Below are 20,694 nucleotides of genomic sequence, written 5' to 3'. Positions count from 1 at the left end.
TCATTAAACATTGTCAATTTGCTGTGTGTGAGGGTTGCAAAATCCTCCATATGTGACTTCTCAACTACACATCTATGAGAGAACTACTGCTTTAGATACTTTAGTAAAAGAAGAAAATGCATACTACTTTGATCTCAAAACCATTGCATCTGACTTGGATTCTTGAATCCAAAAATCTTCTAGTATGCATCTTCTTTTTTTGTTTTTTGATCAATAAAGATATATTATCAAAGCACAAAGGGGCGCAACCCTAGTACACAAGGAGTATAAAAGAGAGCGACTAAGAGGGAGAAAAAGAAGAAGAGAACATAAAAAGGAAATCAGGGAAGCTTATCACTAAGGGCGCTAGCCAGCCAGCGGTCCAAGTGAAAAGGGTGTACAAGAAAAAGTGTAGAAGGTCCTCAATATTCCTAGACGAGTCCTCGAAATATCTAGCATTTCTCTCGATCCAGATGCATCACATAAGTCAAAGAGGAACCATCTTCCACACAACAACACTACGGGATTTGCCACCCGCCCACCAAGAAGCATACAACCCCCTGACGCTCCCAGGCATCACCCAGCACAAACCAAACCGAGAGAAGACGGCATTCCACAAGATACTCGCAACCCCACAATGAAGAAAGAGATGGTCAACTGACTCCCCATCCGATTCACACATGCAACAACGGTTGATCACAACAATACCTCTCTTCCGAACATTATCCAGGGTTGACTCAAGCGCGGCCGTCCAAGCAAAAAAAGCCACTCTCGAAGGAACCTTGGTACGCCATATGCTCTTCCAAGGGAAGGGGGAAGGATCTTTGGAAGCAAGGATCCTGAAATAAGATCTAACCTCAAATTTTCCTTTTCTTGAAGCGTTCCACCACATCCTATCCTCCCCTACCCCACGCATCAAGTGCGAATACAAGAGTGAATAAAAAGAGGCCAAGACCTCCACTTCCCAATCATGAACCCTGCGAATGAAGGAAACATTCCATTGCACAGAGCCATTTATACACTCGCTATTATCCGCAATAGACGCATCCTTATTGGTGGCAATATTGAAAAGTCCAGGAAAAGTATCCTTGAGAGACATGTCACCGCACCAGATATCCTCCCAAAACCTGATATTGGACCCAATCCCAGGATCCAATCTAATGTGGCAATGAAACGACCTCCACCCCTTGCTAATGTACTTCCATAACCCCACCCCATGCGAACCACTGGGGTCCCTGGATCGCCAACCACCCCAAACCGCACCATACTTTGCCACCAGAATCTTCCTCCACCAAGCCTCTTTCTCATGAGCAAATCTCCACAACCATTTCCCCAACAAAGCTTTGTTCATCAAACGCAAATTCCGGATCCCTAAGCCTCCCTCTGAGATCGGAGAACATGCCTTGTTCCAACTAATCAGATGGAACTTAAACTCATCATTAATCCCACCCCATAAGAAATCACGTTGAATTTTCTTCATACGCTTCGCCACAGATGCAGGGATAGGAAACAGAGACAAAAAATAAGTGGGAAGATTGGATAAGGTGCTCTTAATGAGAGTAACCCTCCCCCCCTTGGACAAATACAACCGTTTCCATGGGGCCAGCCTTCTGGCATACTTCTCCAACATGTCCTCCCAACTGGCCTTAACCATAAACGGGGCCCCCAACGGAAGACCCAAATATTTCAAAGGCATAGAAGCTGATCCGCAACCAATGATGCCTGCCAAAGTGCCCATATTGTTCATACTACCAATAGGGACCAAGACAGATTTAGCCAGATTCACCTTTAGCCCTGAAACCGCTTCAAAGCAAACGAGTAATGCACCAATGTTTCTAACTTGATTAGGATCTGCTCCACAAAAAACCAAAGTGTCATCTGCAAAGAGAAGGTGAGAGACAATAACCCGATCTGACTCTCTGCTTCCCACAGAAAAACCCGAGATGAGACCCCTGTTTATCGAGGCATTGATCAACCTGCTAAACGCCTCCATGACTAGAACAAACAAGAAAGGAGAAAGAGGGTCTCCTTGCCTCACACTCCGCGAGCTATCAAAGAAACCAGAAGAGGATCCATTGGTCAAAATCAAGAAACGCACAGTCGAAATGCAATGTTCAATCCACAAGCACCATTTCTCTCCAAAACAGCATCTTCTTAGAACGTAAAGTAGAAACTTCCAATTCATATGATCATATGCCTTTTCCATATCCAATTTGCACAAGCAGCCAGGTTCCCCTGATCTGATTCGGCTGTCCAAGCATTCATTGACAAAAAGAATTGAGTCGAAAATTTGCCTACCTTTAACAAAGGCATTCTGAGGCTTAGAGATGACCCTATCCATCACTTCCTTCATTCTGTTGGCTAAGACCTTTGCAACAATCTTGTATGTCCCTCCCACAAGGCTAATCGGACGAAAATCCTTTATATCGGAAGCTCCATTGGTCTTCGGAATAAGAGAGATAAACGTAGCGTTGAGGCTTTTTTCAAATTTACTTCGCTCATGGAACTCCGCAAAAACCCCCTTGATATCCTCCTTAATCACCACCCAACAATTCTAGTATGCATCTTCTTTTGGAGAGAGTAGCCAAATTGCTCTAATTGATTCTTGTCTAGTAAGAAGTATTGTGTTCTAGTCTCTCAAGATTCTAGGTAGTTGGAAAGTCATTGGTGCAGAGAAGTGGAGAGATTAATTAACTCAATTGTGTCTATAAAACCTTGTGTTATCTCAATTCGTGTTTGGTTCTTTCATTCAAAATTGCCTAAACAAGTCAATGTAGCACAATTTGTGTTTGGTTCCAAAGTTCTATGTCATGGGGGTTGGAAGCTTGCTAGTCCCATGGGGAAGGTAATAGTCACATGTTCTAATATTTTAAGGATTATAGGGGTAGAGGGTATGTGCACCCAGGCCTGAATTTTGTTGAGATGCATTCCACATTTATAACTGGTGTTCATATGTATTTTAAAATATTTTTATTTTAAAGAATTTCTTCGTTTTCTATATATGGATTTGGCAATTGCTAATCTTGGAAGCTTGCAAATGCTGAATTGGTTTATGTTACTTACATATGTGGAGCTTATATGGAATATTAAAGACAAAAAAATATGTGGAGAAGAATACTTTTTTCATGAATGAGATGTTTTCAGTACTTTTAAGGTTTTCATTGCCATTGAAGGAGGCATTGCTTTATATGAATAAATAATTCCTAGCATTTGAAGGCCATTTTAATAGAATGATATACTACAAATGATGCATTGAGGTATGCGTATATGTATTGTAAGTGTCAAACATACCCCATCCCATCCCTCATACTTGTTGGAGCAAGTGTGCCATGTTTTAGGTAAAGGGTCTTTAGTGACCATAGCAGCAAAGCCGTGGGTTTTAGTTAGCATTTTCCCTGTAGTCAAGGTGTGCAGTTATTTTTCGTGTCTCAACTGATAGATGTATTTGGATCTCTTCCCAGACATGGTGGATTAATTCAATTATAACAAATGCAAATCTGGTATCATTAGTTTATTGGAGTCTAAAGGGAGATCAAATCCTTATTTCTTAAAGACAAGCCTCTATTGGTATTGAGTTTTATGAGAGGGTATGCCTTTCCTTGCAGTGTTAATGATTGTCTAGGCTTACGGTGGGCTGACCCCTTAATTTGGTGTGGCAATCTCAAGCCACTCTATTTTGCTAAAGGTGGCACTTGGCAATCTCAAGCCAGTCTATTTTGCTAAATGTCAGTTGCATCCAAAAGCCTGAGTCGAGTCGAGTAAACAAACTGTTGAGTGCAAGCCCGACGATAGTCTAACCATCAAAATTAAGTGTTATGGTTATTAATAGAGCATTTTTATACATAAGTGGTGGGAACAAAGCTCTTTGGAGGCCTATGGTAGATGGTATTTCCTTTGATTCCATTTCGGAGGTGGAGGCTAGTTGGTTGGAGAGAGACTTTGAAGAGGACGAGGTTAGAAAGGTAGTGTTTAAAATGAATGATAATATGGCGTCGGGCCCTGATGGGTTTTCTATGGCTTTCATCCAAACTTGCTGGGAGGTTGTGAGGGAGGATATTATGAAGGTGTTTAGTGCATTTCATGCAGGAGGGATGTTTGAGAAGAGCCTCAATGCATCTTTCATTTCGCTTATTCCGAAGGTTACCGGTGCTATCAATCTAAAAGACTTTTGGCCAATTAGCCTTGTGGGAGGTATCTACAAAATCATAGCCAAGGTTTTAGTAAATAGATTGAAGGTAGTTCTGGATATGATTATTTCCCAGTCCCAAAGTGCTTTTATTAAGGGTAGGAAAATTCTAGATCCTATCTTGATTTCTAATGAATGCCTTGATAGTAGGTTGAGATTTGGGGAGCCAGGAGTTATTTGCAAAATGGATCTGTTAAAAGCTTATGATCATGTGAATTGGGATTTCTTGTTATATTTGCTAAAGAGGTGTGGATTTGGTGGGATTTGGTGCTCTTGGATAGAACATTGCATTTCTTCGGTGCGGTTCTCGATTCTGGTCAATGGTTCTCCTAATGGTTTTTTTAGCAGTTCCAGGGGTTTGAGACAAGGGGACTCCCTGTCTCCTCTGTTGTTTGTTTTTGTGATGGAAGCCTTAAGTAGGATGATTTCGGCGGCGGTTAATGGGGGGCTAATAGAAGGTTTCAAGGTCGGTAATATTATGTTCTCATCTTCTAGTTATTGATGATACCTTGATTTTTTGCAATGCTATGCCAGCCCAGTTATGCTATTTGCAGAGTTTATTTTTGCTGTTTGAAGCTACCTCCGGTCTGAAGGTTAACTTGGCCAAGTCGGTGTTAATTCCAGTGGGGAATGTGGAGCAAGTGGGCAGGTTAGCCGGTATTCTAGGGTGTGGGGTTGCTTATTTGCCAGTAAAGTACCTTGGTCTGCCATTGGGGGCCTCTTATAAGGCTAAGCATATTTGGGATGGAGTTATCGAGAAGATAGAACATCGGTTGGCTGATTGGAAAAGGTCGTATTTGTCGAAAGGTGGCAGGGTCACGCTTATCAAGAGCACTGTCACCAATTTGCCTACTTATTATTTGTCTCTTTTTCCTATTCCGGTTAGTGTTGCTAAGCGGATTGAGAAGCTATAGCGGAATTTTTTATGGGGTGGGCTAAGTGAAGAGTTCAAGTACCACCTGGTGAAGTGGTCAAAGGTTTGCACTCCGATTAAGGAGTGCGGTTTGGGTATCAGGAACTTAATGGTGTTCAATCGCGCCCTGTTAGGGAAATGGTTGTGGCGCTATGGATCGGAGAGAGATACTTGGTGGAGGGATGTGGTGGATGCGAAGTTTGGAAGTTTATGGGGAGGGTGGTGCTCTATGGAGCCGGGTGGAACTTTTGGAGTGGGCTTATGGAAGAACATTAGGAAAGGGTGGGACACTTTCAAAGGCTTTATGCGGATTGAGGTGGGGGATGGGACTAGGGTTCGCTTCTGGCATGATTTGTGGTGTGGTGATACGGCTCTCAAGATAGTTTTCCCAGGTTTATTCAATATTGTTTGTGCAAAGGACACCTCAGTTGCGGCTCATTTGGTGGTGTTGGGTGGCTCTAATTAGTGGAATGTTAGTTTTTTTAGAGAGGCTCATGATTGGGAGGTGGATGTATTTGCCTTTTTTTTTTTTTTTTTTTTTTTTTTTTTTTTTTTTCAGGTGTTACATTCTGCCCGAGTGAGATGAGGGTGTGAAGATAGGTTGTGGTGGATCTCCTCCAAAATAGGCCGTTTCAAGGTCAAGCTCCTTTATGCTTCCTTGGCATGTACTGAAGGGAGGCGATTCCCTTGGAAGAGTGTGGCAAACACAAGCTCCTCTGAGGGCAATCTTCTTTGTGTGGTCGGCGGCATTTGGCAAAATTTTGACCCTAGATAACCTCAGGAAGCGACATGTGATTGTGACGAACAGATGTTGTATGCGCAAGAGGAGTGAGGAGACGGTGGATCATCTTCTCCTTCATTGCGAGGTAGCTTATGCTTTGTGGAGTGCCTTTTTTGGTCGGTTTGGGTTGTCTTGGGTGATGCTGAGACAGGTTTCGGATTTACTTGCCTGTTGGTGGTCGTCGGGGAGGAGGGGGAGTGCCGCGGTTTGGAAGATGGTGCCTACTTGCTTTTTCTGGTGTTCATGGAGGGAGAGAAATAATAGGTGTTTTGAGGATTTGGAGGGGTCATTGGAAGACATCTTATCCTCTTGCTTTCATACATTATACCTTTGGATTGTTGCGCATGTCCTTCCGATGAAGATTAGTTACGATGATTTTCTTGTTTGCTTTTCCCTTTTTAGTTAGTTGATCCTTTTGTATACTTCCAGTGTACTTTGGGGTACCTTTACGCTTTTAATAAGACTGATTATTACTTATAAAAAAAAAACAAAGCACTTTTCAATCCTTCAGTGGAGGCTTTTTTATATTTTTGTTAAATGTGGTTGGAGAATAAGATTTATGATCTCTCCCTTATATTGGCAAACATTTGCTGCTAGTTTCTTATTTTTCAACTTTTTGTATTTTCAGGGTCGGCATAAAAAAGTTGGTGAGAAATCTCTTCTCTCTCTTTCTACGCTTGTACAGGTAAGACATACTATTACCACAAGTTTGGCTTTGTATATTCTAAAGATGAAATGGGCCTTGTACATTGTATCTATTTTGATGATGTCTCTAATTATGGGATATGGACTCTAATAAACTCAATTGGTTATGCAACACTTCAAAAACTTTTTTGTCTTTGACATTATTTTTTTGATTTCTCAAGCAGTATAAGAGATGATATGTTTGCCATACATCTCATACTTATGGATGGAGTGCTTTTGAAGGCTTATATTATGCATCTAATTATTTAACATTTTGACCTTAGGATTTGAGTACAAATTAATAAATTTTTCTCTACTTATCAAGAATAAAATAAAATTGTAGGTAAAGAGGGGAAGAAAAAGGAATCCAATGAAGATCCTTGTCCTTGACTTTTATTTTTATATAAGATCATTTGTCTATTGAAATTATAAGTCAAGGACAAGGATCTTATACAAAAATAAAAGTCAAGGACAAGGATCTTCATTGGATTCACATAACATTGCAATGGATCAAGACTAATTTTCTTTTCTTTTTGGGTTAATTAGACTTAACCCTCAACTACCACTCATTTACACGTTGCTCTTATAAACTACCACTTGCCACACTCAACCCCCTTCCAACTATTAATTGCCAACAAAAAGAGCCCTTATATTAAGCCAACTCATTAAATATGAACGGAAAAATGCACACTTGACATGCACATGCTCATTTTTAACGTGAAATGACAAAAATACCCTTACTTTTGCTAAATACTGATAGTTGAGGAGGATTGAGTTTGATAGGTGGTAGTTTGTGGGGCCAACGTGTAAATGAGTGGTAGTTGAAGGGGATAACTGTAATTAATCTTTTTTTTGAGGAGGTGGGGGGGATTACACTTAACCCACGCCCGGACTGACGCCCTGTTTGCAAATATATCTCCAAATTATTATTTGTGATACCATTCAAACTAGCATTTCATTGTAATTTGCACCCCTCGGTACACTTTGGTGTTAAAATGAATGGATGGGTGTGCATGTGACCCTTATGTACAAATTTTGACCTGAAATACCTAAATTGCCCTTTCATCATCTATAATTTTTTTGTTTGATTTTTATTTTATTTTTTTAAAAAAAGAAATTTACAGAGGATCTATTTTGACAATTCAAGTCAGAATTTTGGACATGTGCAACTTTCTGTTTAATGTCAAAATCTAAAGGTGGGGTGTAAATTGAAAAAAAAAAATGGTTGTTTGAAGGGGCCAAAGGTTGGAAATAGAAGTTTGGAGGTGTCTTTGTAAAAGAAATGTGAGTTTAGGGGGGTCAAGTGAATTTTCCTTTCTTTTTTAATTTGCTGAGTGTGAATCTTGTTGCATTGGGCCACAATTCATAGGTAATTATGAATATTTGATAATGGTTTTTTTAATAGTTTCATGGTGTTTTTTCTTCTCCTCTCTCTCTGTTCTGGACTTTTCTTGCAATCTAATGTTTGTCATATTGTCTATTGAACTGACATTTTTTTTCCTCCAACTCTTCATACTTCTATCAATTTTTTGTTTGCATCTAGCATTTTGCACATTGATTTGATATTTCTTTTGCATAGCCAAGTAGAAATGTACTTTCTGATCTAGACAACATACAAACACAATTGGTTTTTTGCTGTCACTGGTCAGTCTAGGAAAAGAAGAGTATAATAAAAATAGATGACGTTACCTTTTTTTTTATTACCTCTGCAGGCAGCTCGAAACAATGTGCTTCTCGCTATTCCCGCTCTCCTTTATGCTATTAACAATTATTTAAAGTTCATTATGCAGGTAGAACTTTTTATAATGCTCTTACCACTGCAATTCTTCATATTTTCTTTATATTCTCTTTGAACATTCCTAACATGATGAGTTGCCTTCCTTATGCTCTGTAGGAAAGTTGAATTGTGTTTGGAAATTTAGAAGAGAGAAACATAGAAAAGTGAGGCTAGTTAGATATTGATCACAACCCTCTACATTTATTTATAGATTTTCAGAAAAAGGTACAATTACAATAATGCCCATGTTATTAATTTTTAAATCATCAGCTATCCTAAAAGCTTAAGTGAGAGGACATGATTAATTTAGTCATTTAATTTATATTTTAACACTCCCCCACTTTCCCTCATGTGTGGGGTCAAACTCATCATTAATAAGTGAACACTAACACATAGAATATTTAATTGACATGGGAGGTGAATGACTGAAGTAGACCGTGCAACATTTTAGTTTTTGAAGAGCTTTGGAGCAGATCAAAGTGTGGGCGTTCGAACTAAGGCCAAGGCCAACACCCATTTAAATTGTCTGAAGAATGAGTCATAGAAGGGGCTAGAAGCTGGCGTGCCAACTTGGGGTTGGAACTGCAATTGGAATGCCAACCCAGAAGCTCGAACTGAACTTGGGATGGCAGTATCAACAACAATTCAGAAGCATTTCTCCCAAGTTCAGTTCAAGCTTCTGGGTTGGCATTCCAATTGCAGTTCCAACCGCATGTTGGGGCGCCAGCTTCTAGCTCCTTCTATGGCTCATTCTTCAGGCAGTTTCGAACTGAACTTGGAACGGTAAGATCGACACAAGTAGAAAGAAGCGTTCTTCCCAAGTTCATTTTGAATTGCACTTGGAACATGTTATTTTTTACCAGTTCAAATTGGTTGCGACTAAAAGTTGAAACCAATTTCTATTTCTACTAGATTTAGGAGTGTAGGGCCTATAAATATATATTATAAAGACCCAAGAACATAGCTTTGTTATATTTTGTTAGTTTTCAATAAGGATTACTCAAAGGTTGCGTTTTTTCCTATTTTACTCAATTCCTTTATAAATTTTTTAGAAGAGTTGTGAATCGCTTGTTGATTGTATTTGTGAGTCCACTATGTCACGCTACATTAGTTGGTATCTGAGCCAAGATTTTACTTTCCATGGCGCCACGAGGATGCGGAAGGGCCAACCGTTTTGCATATTTGAACGATGTGCACGATTGCGAGGAGGCAGCATGCGAGGATCAACTGGTGGTTCGTTTGCAGCACGTGGAGGAATAGTTTGTTGGTATGTCTCTCACCGAGCAAGTTGCCGCCATGAGAGGCCCAAACGGTTGAAAACACCCATAGCCAAACACAGGTTTCTTCTTCCAAAGAATGCTGGAGTTTCACCAGCAAGTGCCGCACATCAAAAAGAAATCACCATACATTTTGCACGTCTTCATTGAAAGCAATTCTGGTCACCATAGAATTATCTGATTACCACAAAACGACCACAGAACTCTCCTATAACCATGAAACCTCCACAGAACTCTCTGATTACCATGAAACCACCAACAGATATCTCAGATGAATGTGAACATCAAACACTACCACACACCACCGCATACAAAACCATAGATCACTTCAAACCACAGCAGTCATGAGACGGTTTTGCTGTATGCATCAACTCTACCAACAATGATACAACCACACCAAGAAAGAAATTTTCTGCTTTAGAAAGAAAATCTCTATTTACATTGTTTACCAAAAAAGAAGGCAAAGCACTGAAATGCAAAAAGAAGTGATTTTAGAAGGAAAAGTGCTTGCAGAAGAGAAAAAAAGAAAAGAAAGGAAAGAGAGGGATCTGAGTGAAGTGCTTTGATACCATGTTAGGGAATTTAGAAGAGAGAAACGTTGAAAAGTGAGAGGCTTGTTAGATATTGATCATAGCCGTTTCTACATCTATTTATAGATTTTCAGAAAAGGGTACAATTACAATAATGGCCATTTAACTAATACCCTGAGTAACTAACCACAATAACAACCTTCTAACCAAACTAACAAGCTTATTAACAAACTCTGTTATCAAATTGATTACTTTTCTGAAAGAAGTTGAACATTTACTTATTGATGCTAGAATCTACCTTTGATTAGTTAGAGCTTCAAGTATTATCACAATAACACTCCTATTTCATGTGCAGCTTTATTTTAATCCCGCGACGGTTAAGATGCTGAGCAATTTGAAGGTATATTCATGTGTGATATATTATGATGTCTGTTCTCATATTGATGCATTTTATATTTGGATTTATTGATCTAGATCGAATTTTTCCCCCTTATAAACAAAACATTGTGGCTTACGAAACTGTCAACTGAGCTTTGCATTTAATGTAAAGTTAATTCTGCTTCATTTGTGGGGGAGTGTGGCTCCAGGCCTTTTCAGCAAGTTAGTTGAAATGGCTTCAGGCTGTAGACTGATTTTGAACCCTTTAAGTAGTAGTTCGAAGTGCCTCCTGGGCATGAGGATAAACAGCTTAGCCCGTTAGGGGTGAAAGCTCTTGGATTACCTGGTAACTGGTTCTAGCGGGTGGGGTCAGTTACCCGTAGGAGTTTGATTAACGGTGAGGATTGTTGTACAGTATGCGTTTGCGACGTGCAATTAATCTGAGTAAAGTTCTCTTATGTTATCAAAAAAAAAAAAAAAGTAGTAGTTCGAAGCTACCAGTTCCTATTGAGTTGAATGTTCTCCCCTTTTTCTCTCATTGATGGACGGAATGATGTATAGATAGTTGTATTCTTGTTTGATTTCTTTTATGATGAAAGATTTATATATGGATTGCAAATATATGCAGGTTTTGGTTATTGCTATTTTGCTAAGAATAATAATGAGAAGGCGTTTTTCCATTATTCAGGTTAGTTTGACAGTAAACATTTTTTAATTGATCCATATCACAGTTTGACTTTCTGAATGTTCATATCCCAAATGTTATTTATTTATTTTTTTTGTGCGACAGTGGGAGGCTCTTGCTCTGCTGCTCATTGGAATTAGTGTCAACCAGCTGAAATCTCTACCTGGGGGTACCACTGCTCTAGGTCTTCCAGTTGCTACAGGCGCATATTTATACACATTGATTTTTGTATGTATACAGAAAACTTATGTCGCTCTTTCATTGTGGCTAGCTTTTGTAGTTGTCTCTGTAAGAAGTGATTACTTAGTGTGCAACAATCTGGTTCAGGTTCACTAACCTTTTTGAATGGGGGAATTGCTGAAATTTTTCGAGATGGTTACTGTTTGCTAACGTTTTGAGTGTATATGTATTTGGTATTCATGGCTAGTAGGGGGATGAATTTGATAAGTTCATTGCATTGAGATTCATGTAAGACAAGCCAATTTCACTATCACAAGCATATAGTAATGGATTCCCTCAGGAAACACTGCCGCTTGATGCCTGCTGTTGATGTCATAATCATAAGTTTGAGTTTTCCTAAGACCAATTGCTTCCAGAGAACTACTTGGTTTTATTCGTGTTGGGGATTAGCATGCTGTGACTGGACACTGAGTTTAACTGTGCTATGGAAACAATTCTTCATGGATAAAAATGATAAAAGGTGAATGAGTTTTAGTTCAATTGATGCGTCCCCCCATAAGCCTGATGTGGAGGGTAAGGTTGTGGGATCAAAACTGAATAGGTCCACATGTACACTTTCCCTTAAAAGAAATTGTACAATAATAATTGGCAAAGCATAGTTGTTATATTAACATTATGTTTACTAACTGTTTATACTTGATAAGCCATATAGTATATTTGCTAAGAAGTACAGAAATTGTTTATGAGAAGTGTTTCTGTTGCAACTAAACACAAAGATGTATGATTTCAAATATCTGTTGTATTCAAGAATATGATGTAATGGAAACTGATATTAAACATCAATGCAGGTCACTGTTCCATCACTGGCATCAGTGTACAACGAATATGCTTTGAAGAGTCAATTTGAGACAAGCATTTACCTTCAGGTAAAGTTCTATTACTGATGTGGTAATCCATACATTTTTTACTTCAAGCTGGACCTTCATTTTGTGGTTTGCCAGTTGCCACAGTTGTAGAGAAATTATGTAAATACTAAAGATTGGAATTGGTAAAGCTAGTTGATATTCAAATATTGACCTCTGATTTCAGTTCTGTATTACTTTGTGCTGGCTGCCATGTAAACCTGTTATTGAATCTCAGGCAAGGTTAAACTGGATATTGGACCCCTTAGAGTGCTGCTTGATTTATCCCAGCTTAGGATGATTCTGTAACTTTCTCTGCATCTTAAACTGTAATTTATAATAAGTTTATCAGGTTTACTCGTATTATGGCTTTATCAAAGCTTTAAACGATTATTCTCTATTACAACCAATTTAAATACTCTCTTATCAAAAAGGTACTTTGTACTTTTTGCAGAACTTGTTTCTATATGGTTATGGTGCCATATTCAACTTTCTAGCTATTATTGGAATCGCCATTTTCAAAGGTAAAATATCAAACATAGTTTAAATTATAATGGTTGACATTACTGAAGAACTGAAAAGGTATTAATGAGTCTGAGGGCCAGCCCGCCAGTGAAGGAGTATTACCCGATCTGTGTGGAGGGGGCGCTTTACACGGGTCCGAGGTTTACCCTGCAGGAGTGGGTATACTAAATGGCCTTGCATTGGAGGGGTTCCTCGTCAAAAAAAAGTATGAAGCCTCTGATAAATGTATATTGTATGATGGAGAGCATGCTATCAATTATTGACTTGTATTATGATGTTAATAGGGTTTCCCTAATCTTCATTTAGTTGGTCATAAGTGATTGCATTGAAAGTCTTTTACACTTGCTGTATTTATTTATTTATTTACACTTGTTGTCTATTAACCTGAAGAGTGTTTTTTTTTTTTTTTTTTTTTTTTTTTCTGGATGCAATGCCCTTTTAGATTTATATTTTCTCTTCTATTTAGTTTTTTTTTCCTTGTTTGCTGGCATAGCCCAATTTTCAGACTTGGGTTGAGTTATGTTTCACACAGATTGATTATAAAGTTGATGTCATCATGGAATGATAGGGAAAACGTGTTTTAATAATTCTTTAACCTCTGAATCTTAATTTTTTAAGGTCCCAGTAGCTTTGATATACTGCAAGGACATTCCAAGGCTACTATGCTTTTAATTTGCAACAATGCAGCCCAAGGGATTTTATCATCATTTTTCTTCAAATATGCAGGTGATTACGTTACTAGAATTTTCATACTTTGTTTTGCAGTTTATGTTTCAGTGAATTGCTATACATTTTTTTAGCATTGTGCTTCCTTTTTTTTTTTTTTTCCTCTCGACCTTTTAGATTCAGACAGAATGGATGAAACGAACTATCTCACTCTCACACACACACACAAACACACACGGTTGAATTCTAACATGGCACTAGCCAGTTTATCCTCAGCCTGCTAGTTTTGGGGTTTATTTAATATGTGTTTCTTTGTAAGTAAAATGAATGCATTAAAGGACACCAGAAGCCACTACCCAATTACACAAGAATATACAGGAGAGAAACTAAATCAACTTGAATTTTGACAAATGATATCTCTGATATATGAACTAGAGACCTTTAACCCTGATTTATGCTTAAGCAAGTTATAAATTAATCCTTTCCCATTTGTGCCGCCCACACCATATGTTGACTCAGTTTTTGTGGTCAAGTCGCTGTCAATCAGCAATTTACAAGTCCATATGCACTGCCTTTCTGAAAGTCTGGCTACTATCCTAATGCACTATTTTCCAATGTTAAACAGTAAAGAATTAAGAATCAGTATGTTGCCATTTAATTACTTATCAAAAAAAAAAAAAAAGAAGGTATGTTGCCATTTAATTGACCATGCTGGTATTAGCAGTACGCGCACGGCGCACTCATGCTTTTATCATCAAAATTCGCATCCAAGTAATATTGACAGAAGGATTGAATTTACTGTGATCTCTTATTTTTGGTTAGTTGGAAGAGAAGTAAATGTTTTGTCAGCATAATCCCTTTGACGATGTTGTGGTATCATGACCAGCCAGGATGCTACCGTTGATAAGCTTCAAGGTCTGGCTTGAATTGAAAGGACAAGGAGTAAAAATATTGAAACTGCATGTTTAAACCTAGGGATGGTTTACTGTATCCATATTATATTCTTAGTACTGGTATTTTATCATTATATCCCATGAACTGAAGGGTTTACAGTACAATTTTCCTAGTACTTTTCTAAATGAGATTTTTCTTGATACTTGCAGATACAATTTTGAAGAAATATTCATCAACTGTTGCCACAATCTTCACAGGGATAGCATCTGCTGCGCTGTTTGGTCATACTCTGACAATAAACTTTGTCTTAGGAATCTCTATTGTCTTCATCTCTATGCATCAGGTAAACTAGAGAGAGAGAGAGAGAGAGAGAGAGAGAGAGAACTTATCCATCCATTCTATTTCTTGAACTTCGTTTATGTATTATTTTTCTGTACAGTTCTTTTCACCACTTTCGAAGACTAAGGATGAACCACAGAATGGTAATTTGGAAATGATGGACAATGAGAACAATCGAAGGTGTGTGCTTGTCCATTTTGGTTCTGTTCATAAGTTATATGTAAACTAATCCATGATCATGAGGGTTTGTCCTTGGTATTTTCGACAAGTAATAACCATCAGTTTGACTAGTTTATGGGATAATGTTCTTGGTGGTTCACATCCATTGGCATCCTTATATATGTTTTTGTGTACGTGCAGTTAGAATCACTGGGCATCCTTATATATTCTAGTGAAAGAGTTTTCTTTTTATATTTATTTTGGTATCTATCAGCTTCATGTTTCTTATTTCACAGTGATGAAATCAACAAAAATTATAGTAACCTAAAGCTTTTTTTATGAAAGTAGTTTTCACCACTTGCATTATTTTCCAGGTCAAAGGATACATCATTTGTAAATATGGCAGCTGGGGCAAATGAGGATGTAAGAAACTTCAGTTACAGTTTTTTATTATATTTGTGAGAACAGGTTTCATTAGATTTTGATTGATTTATCATATTCATACTATTTATCTTTTTTCTCTAATGTGATCCCAGACAAGCCATCGTGTTGAACAAGATGAGAAAGCACCTCTTCTTCCCCTCTAAGGTAACTTGGTAACTTGGTAACTTGCCAACTATGATGTGCACGGTTGTTCTTCTGATTCTAGGAGAATCTCAATCACTTTTACTAGTCAAGGGAAACAAGGAGGCATCTTTGAAGTACTTCCTTGCACTTAAATTAACTAGCTATGGAGAAAGAAACCAGTCTAGCTCAATTGCATGCACCTCTCTTAAAGTTGGGTATTCAGGTCTAGTTGTCATTTTGAAGAGTAAGATTTCTACATGCGATAATGTTGACACATTGTTATATGGTATAAAGTCAAAAAAGTGACAATTCATAATAACCAATTGGCTGAATCATGTTTGTTTTGAATATGTAAACTTTCACCTGTCTGAGTACAAAACTGAAACAAAATTTATTTATTTATTTATTTTGATAAGTAAAATTTATTTATTTTTATAAGTAATTGAATTTCATTAAAAAGCGCGAAGGTGCAACCCGAGTATACATGAAGTGTACGAAAACAAAATTTATTATAAGCAAAAGCTAATGTCTATAACCTGCATTCTCATTTCTTGCACCGATGGTATTATATCTTCTTTGAGTGTGAAGAAGAGTTCGGGTTTACAACTCGTAAGCTTGGTTCTTTTGGAAGAAAACATGAAAAAGAAGAAGCGAATAGCTTTCAATGTTCAGATCCATCAGTCAATCTATATTTATGTCTACTTTGTTCTTTGCAGCTTTAATAATCACGGTGACTCAAATTTGGTTGCTTGTTGCAAAAAACAACTATTTGGCTGAACTTAGATTCGGACAGAGTTTGGAAATCAGTCAGGGAAAAGTTGGATCTAGATAGGAAGCCAACAGTGAAAGTTTCTTGAGTAATTAGATGTGGATGGGTCTTATAATAATTTGAATGATGGATCTGGAATATTCAGCCAATTCAGTTGAGTAATTGAAAATGCTGATGAAACTAAGATGTCCTAAGTCAAAATTTAGGATAAAGTTTCATCATCATTAGAAAACATGACCCATACTTGCCTATCAAAAAAAAAAGAAAAAAGAAAACATTACCCATACTTCTGATGAAATTAAGAATACATAGGATCACATATAAATTTTCTATAAGTTGTTTTTCTTTTTTTCTTGGGTAGTCTACCCTAATTTCCTAGAGAATTTAAAACAAAAACAGGATAGAAGTTTTAAAAGCAAAACCAATGGTGTTAAGTTAAACCCTCACTACGTATCTAGAACAGCAAGAAGCCTGTGATGAATGCAAGTGGTGTGTAGTCACTGGCACTGGCTTTTAGAGGTTTGCTAAAGTCCTTTTTAGCCAAAACATGTTTTCCACTGATAATATGCTTTAGCAAGAAAATTATGTGTGGGCATGTGCACTCGTGTGTGTCTATGTGAAAAGTGCCTTATTTTCTTGGATTCGTTTAATGATGCCATCTATATCTAGTCTTGATGAAAGTAGCCTAAGGGTCCATTTGGGTTTATGATTTCAAAAAGTGCGATTTTAAAATGTGATATTTGAAAACATGATTTTTAAAAATGCAGTTAAGCATTTTAGCAAAATCGCAATTTGACCTCTAAAATCATAGTTAAGCTTTTAAAATTGTGCGTTTTCAAAAAGTATCTCCTTACCTTCGATTTCAAAACACAGATTTTAAAATAACAATTTAAAAAAAATGCAATTTCAAACAATTCATTTTTTGTGATTTCGTTTAAAATCGTACTTTTTGTCTATGAAATCACAATCCCAAACTAAATCACATTTGACCGTCTCCAATAAATAACAAATAGTACAGGCTGAAGTTTTACCAAAATGCCTGTATATATAGTCTGAAACAATAGACAAGGGCAAATGTTAGGTACTTAATATTTTTATGTTCACATTGCTTCACTACATTTCCCTATTGCAGCAGATCTTTGGTTGTTAGTATTTTTACTTCCATTGTTGGACAGAGGAGTATCAAGGCCCGAGGGACATAGGCATAGAGTTTGGAATTCAGTTCTGTTTTGTCAAATGTGGGTGATTTGGAGGTTGAGAAATAACAGTGGCTTCTGAAGGAGATGAACTACCACCTACGTAGCAGACTTGAGCATCTCTTATTTAAAAAAAATGAGGAAAGACAGACATAGCCAAACACACTAGCAAAATTATTCAAGTAAGATCATGTAGCCCCACTGTTGCACTGGTGTTTTGAATTCAACCCATTGGATTGACCCTATGCTTGTAATGGGCCCCATGGTAGAGGAGTATACAGAGTCTCAGCAGGGGTCAGGGAAAGAAGCACCCACTACCCAGCAAACCAACCAGAATTATGAACTCTGGTGCTGTTCATTTGTCTTTTGTACCCACTCAGTTATATTTAGGGTTATTTGAAGAGGGAGAGCAAATAGAGAGGGTCCTTAAGTTGGGTGTATTTGGAGCTTAGGTTTGTTTTTTTTTTTTGTTTGTAAGTAGCGTAGGTTTGTGCCCGCAATAAATTCTATAATTTCCTTGATTCATTGTAAAACTCCTTTCTTTGGTGGATGTCGGCCAAAGGCTGAATTGTTGAATGATGTATATTTTTATGTACGTTGAGCTGCTTGTTGATTGTTGTCTATCTTCATTTTTCACAAATCAACCCATTCAGTTCCCCCATTCTCTCATATTCTCTCCTTTTACCCAAACCATTCAGTTTTCATGTTTCACTTTTACAAATGATTATATCTTTCTTGTATCTTTCAACATAATTTGTAGTATCATGTTTCAGGAATCCTGGCGCGTATATTCTTTTGGCTGGCTTCATCAGACAGTTTGAGAAGATAACACTGGTTTTCAGTAGAATAAAATTTCTATTTGAAGAGAATCCACCGCATGTTTTGGCAGCTCCCTTTCTTTGTGCTTCGTAGGATCCACCAGTCACCTGGTTGCAGCCTCTGGTAGCTTTTATTGAAAGTATCCAGCCCTTTGAGCAAGTCAAGATCAACCATAGATGAAGGCTATAAATCATATACTTAATGGCAGAAATTTTTGTATCAATCCTTTTTCTCCTGGTATAGAAAATAATATATTCCCTCCCATTCATATTCACATGCGCTTTTCTAGTTTTTTTTCTTCATGAACTAGGAGGACTACTTTTGTCCTGTATTGTAAGATTCTTGCAGTTCATGTCAAGAAAACAGATATTGTGCAATTTTTCTTTGGAAACTTTTGCATCAGCTTTTTAAAGTTAGGTAGGAGTTATGTTGCCAATTCATCAGCATTTTCTACCAGAACATTTACATAATGGTTTTGTTCTATGCATCTAAAACTAGGAGGTGTAAAGTTTATCCAGAGAGAACTGCTGTTATGTATTCAGCCTTCCACATCTACTATATTACATGATTCATGATTGTGGTGTAAATTGCAGTTAAATGATGTCATGGCAAACGTGTATAGGCAGGCAAGAATAATATATTTTCTTCTTTTGGCTCTTTCTATTGTTGTTTTATGGCGCCTTCTTTTTGTCTTTCTGCATGTGGAATAGAGAACCTTGCATTGACTATGCTCTATGTAGCCTGTTTTACAGTTTTAGAGCACGTAATGGTTGAGAAACTGGGTTCAAAATTTTCATTCTATGTATCTATATTCCTATCGTGAGAGCAGAATTATTCTTCTCCAGACTTTGTTACTAAATATCCCTAGCTCTGAGGGTCCGTATTCTTTGCCTCAGAGAGAAGAGATATTGCTCCATCACATTATCATTTGTCCAAACTCAAACCAAGATGATTATGTGCTAGAATTCCAGCATTTTACTGTTTAGAATAATAAGAAGGAATAAATTTGTTTATTTATTTCTATATGCTTAAACTTGTAAGTTACACCATGTCACTCGAGTAACAAATATGAATTACTTTAGAGCAAAAATACTCGATGTTGCTCTATGAAAACATATGTGCAATATGAGAGAGCCATGTATTTTCCCGTTTTCGAATTCGGGTTGCGGAGAGTAATGCTACAAGTCTCTCTTGTGTTACTCCATGAATGACGTGGTTCTTAAAATCACCATTAAACTTGTAATTGATCATTATTGGATTTTGATTAAATGGTAATTTTAAGAACCACATCATTATTGGAATTGCACAAAAGTGACACAAGAGGGACTTCTATAATAACTCGGTTGCGAATAAATGAATAATCGTTTTTTTTTTTATTTGTATGAAAGTGAAATCCTTTCATTTATATAATGAGACGAAATCATCATGATTCATTGCATAAGAGATAATGAATTGCAAAATCACAAGGATAGTCCATTATACAATTTGTTTCTAGTAATCAGCACTCAATCTCATTTTAGAGAGAGAGACTTCACCTTCCCTATGTAGTAAGGTCTTTCCCCCCTCCCTAGTGAGGTCCCCTACCGCATTCCTTCATCGTACTCAGTATTACATGCGCAACTCCACTTTGCTCACTAGTGCTTTTTGCTTCGGCCGTTGCCACCTGTCACTTCTCCATTGGATATCCATGTGTTGACGTGTAATTCTCACGCTTCGTACAACCTTTTCCAAACGCCATCCTCTTACTCGCACTCAAATGGTGCTATTATTCCGTGGGTTTTTTTTTTTTTTTTTGCTGTTTATTTATTTTTTCTTTTTCTTTGTTCTTGAATAATTTTGTTGCTAGTTGTCTCCCTGGTTGTGTATGGTTTATCGCTATGGTGGGGACTATTTTGTGATTGTCCCCCTTTTTTTTCTTTGCTATTTTGTAGATTGTTCTGTTTATGGAAACCCGTCTACGTTTATTGCCTTTTATGGTGGCCCCAATTACCTCTTTGGACTGGATAATTTATTTGACTTATCCCCAGCAACTTTATGAGTAGAACTGTCACCTTTGTTTTTGTTTTTGTTTTGGTAATTTTTCATTCTCCCTTTTCCCCACTTTGAATAGAAAAGAAAAAAAAAAAAAACGTTTCTTGTATTTAATAAGCAAACAAGAAGAAAATATATAAATGCATTATTAAGATTCGACGCAGGTTTTAAAATCCTTTACAGAAAATGGATTCGAATTACTATATCTTGATTTATTTTTTCAAGTTTAATTAATCTACGTATATATTAATCCAAAAAAATAAATTAATCTAGGTATAATATATACGTACAGCGCGTGTTATTTATTTAATAATTAATATTAAGCAGGCCCAGCAGTTGTAATATAATAAAATAAATAAAAATTAATATTCAATATTCGAATTACTCTGATTTTCTAAACCATGCCCCAAGTTCAAATAGTGAGCTACGAAACCTACCTCCTCAATCCAAAGCATCC

General features: G+C 37.3%; 1 protein-coding gene across 2 annotated transcripts in view; it reads left to right on the top strand.

Annotated features, from left to right (window-relative positions):
• Nucleotides 1-18,867, top strand: part of LOC132169553 (CMP-sialic acid transporter 3-like) — a 36,709-nt gene extending 17,842 nt beyond the window's left edge. Inside the window, exons 1-14 of one of the 2 annotated variants that reach the window (XM_059580575.1) lie at nucleotides 5,685-5,944; nucleotides 6,488-6,544; nucleotides 8,256-8,333; nucleotides 10,483-10,527; nucleotides 11,134-11,193; nucleotides 11,296-11,418; nucleotides 12,219-12,296; nucleotides 12,727-12,796; nucleotides 13,416-13,523; nucleotides 14,567-14,700; nucleotides 14,797-14,876; nucleotides 15,230-15,278; nucleotides 15,392-15,443; nucleotides 18,161-18,867. In XM_059580575.1, the coding sequence (XP_059436558.1) occupies nucleotides 5,729-5,944; nucleotides 6,488-6,544; nucleotides 8,256-8,333; nucleotides 10,483-10,527; nucleotides 11,134-11,193; nucleotides 11,296-11,418; nucleotides 12,219-12,296; nucleotides 12,727-12,796; nucleotides 13,416-13,523; nucleotides 14,567-14,700; nucleotides 14,797-14,876; nucleotides 15,230-15,278; nucleotides 15,392-15,442 (1,149 nt within the window). In that variant the 5' untranslated portion in view covers nucleotides 5,685-5,728 and the 3' untranslated portion in view covers nucleotide 15,443; nucleotides 18,161-18,867. Of the gene's footprint in view, nucleotides 1-5,684; nucleotides 5,945-6,487; nucleotides 6,545-8,255; nucleotides 8,334-10,482; nucleotides 10,528-11,133; nucleotides 11,194-11,295; nucleotides 11,419-12,218; nucleotides 12,297-12,726; nucleotides 12,797-13,415; nucleotides 13,524-14,566; nucleotides 14,701-14,796; nucleotides 14,877-15,229; nucleotides 15,279-15,391; nucleotides 15,444-18,160 lie in introns of those variants that run through there. The other variant, XM_059580574.1, reaches the window with a different exon arrangement.
• Nucleotides 18,868-20,694: the final 1,827 nt, after the last annotated feature.

This window comes from Corylus avellana, chromosome ca2 (assembly GCF_901000735.1).
Source record: "Corylus avellana chromosome ca2, CavTom2PMs-1.0".
In the NCBI taxonomy this organism is placed as follows: Eukaryota; Viridiplantae; Streptophyta; class Magnoliopsida; order Fagales; family Betulaceae; genus Corylus; species Corylus avellana.
Note: the sequence above shows the minus strand (reverse complement) of the source record. Positions and strands in the feature narration are given on the sequence as shown.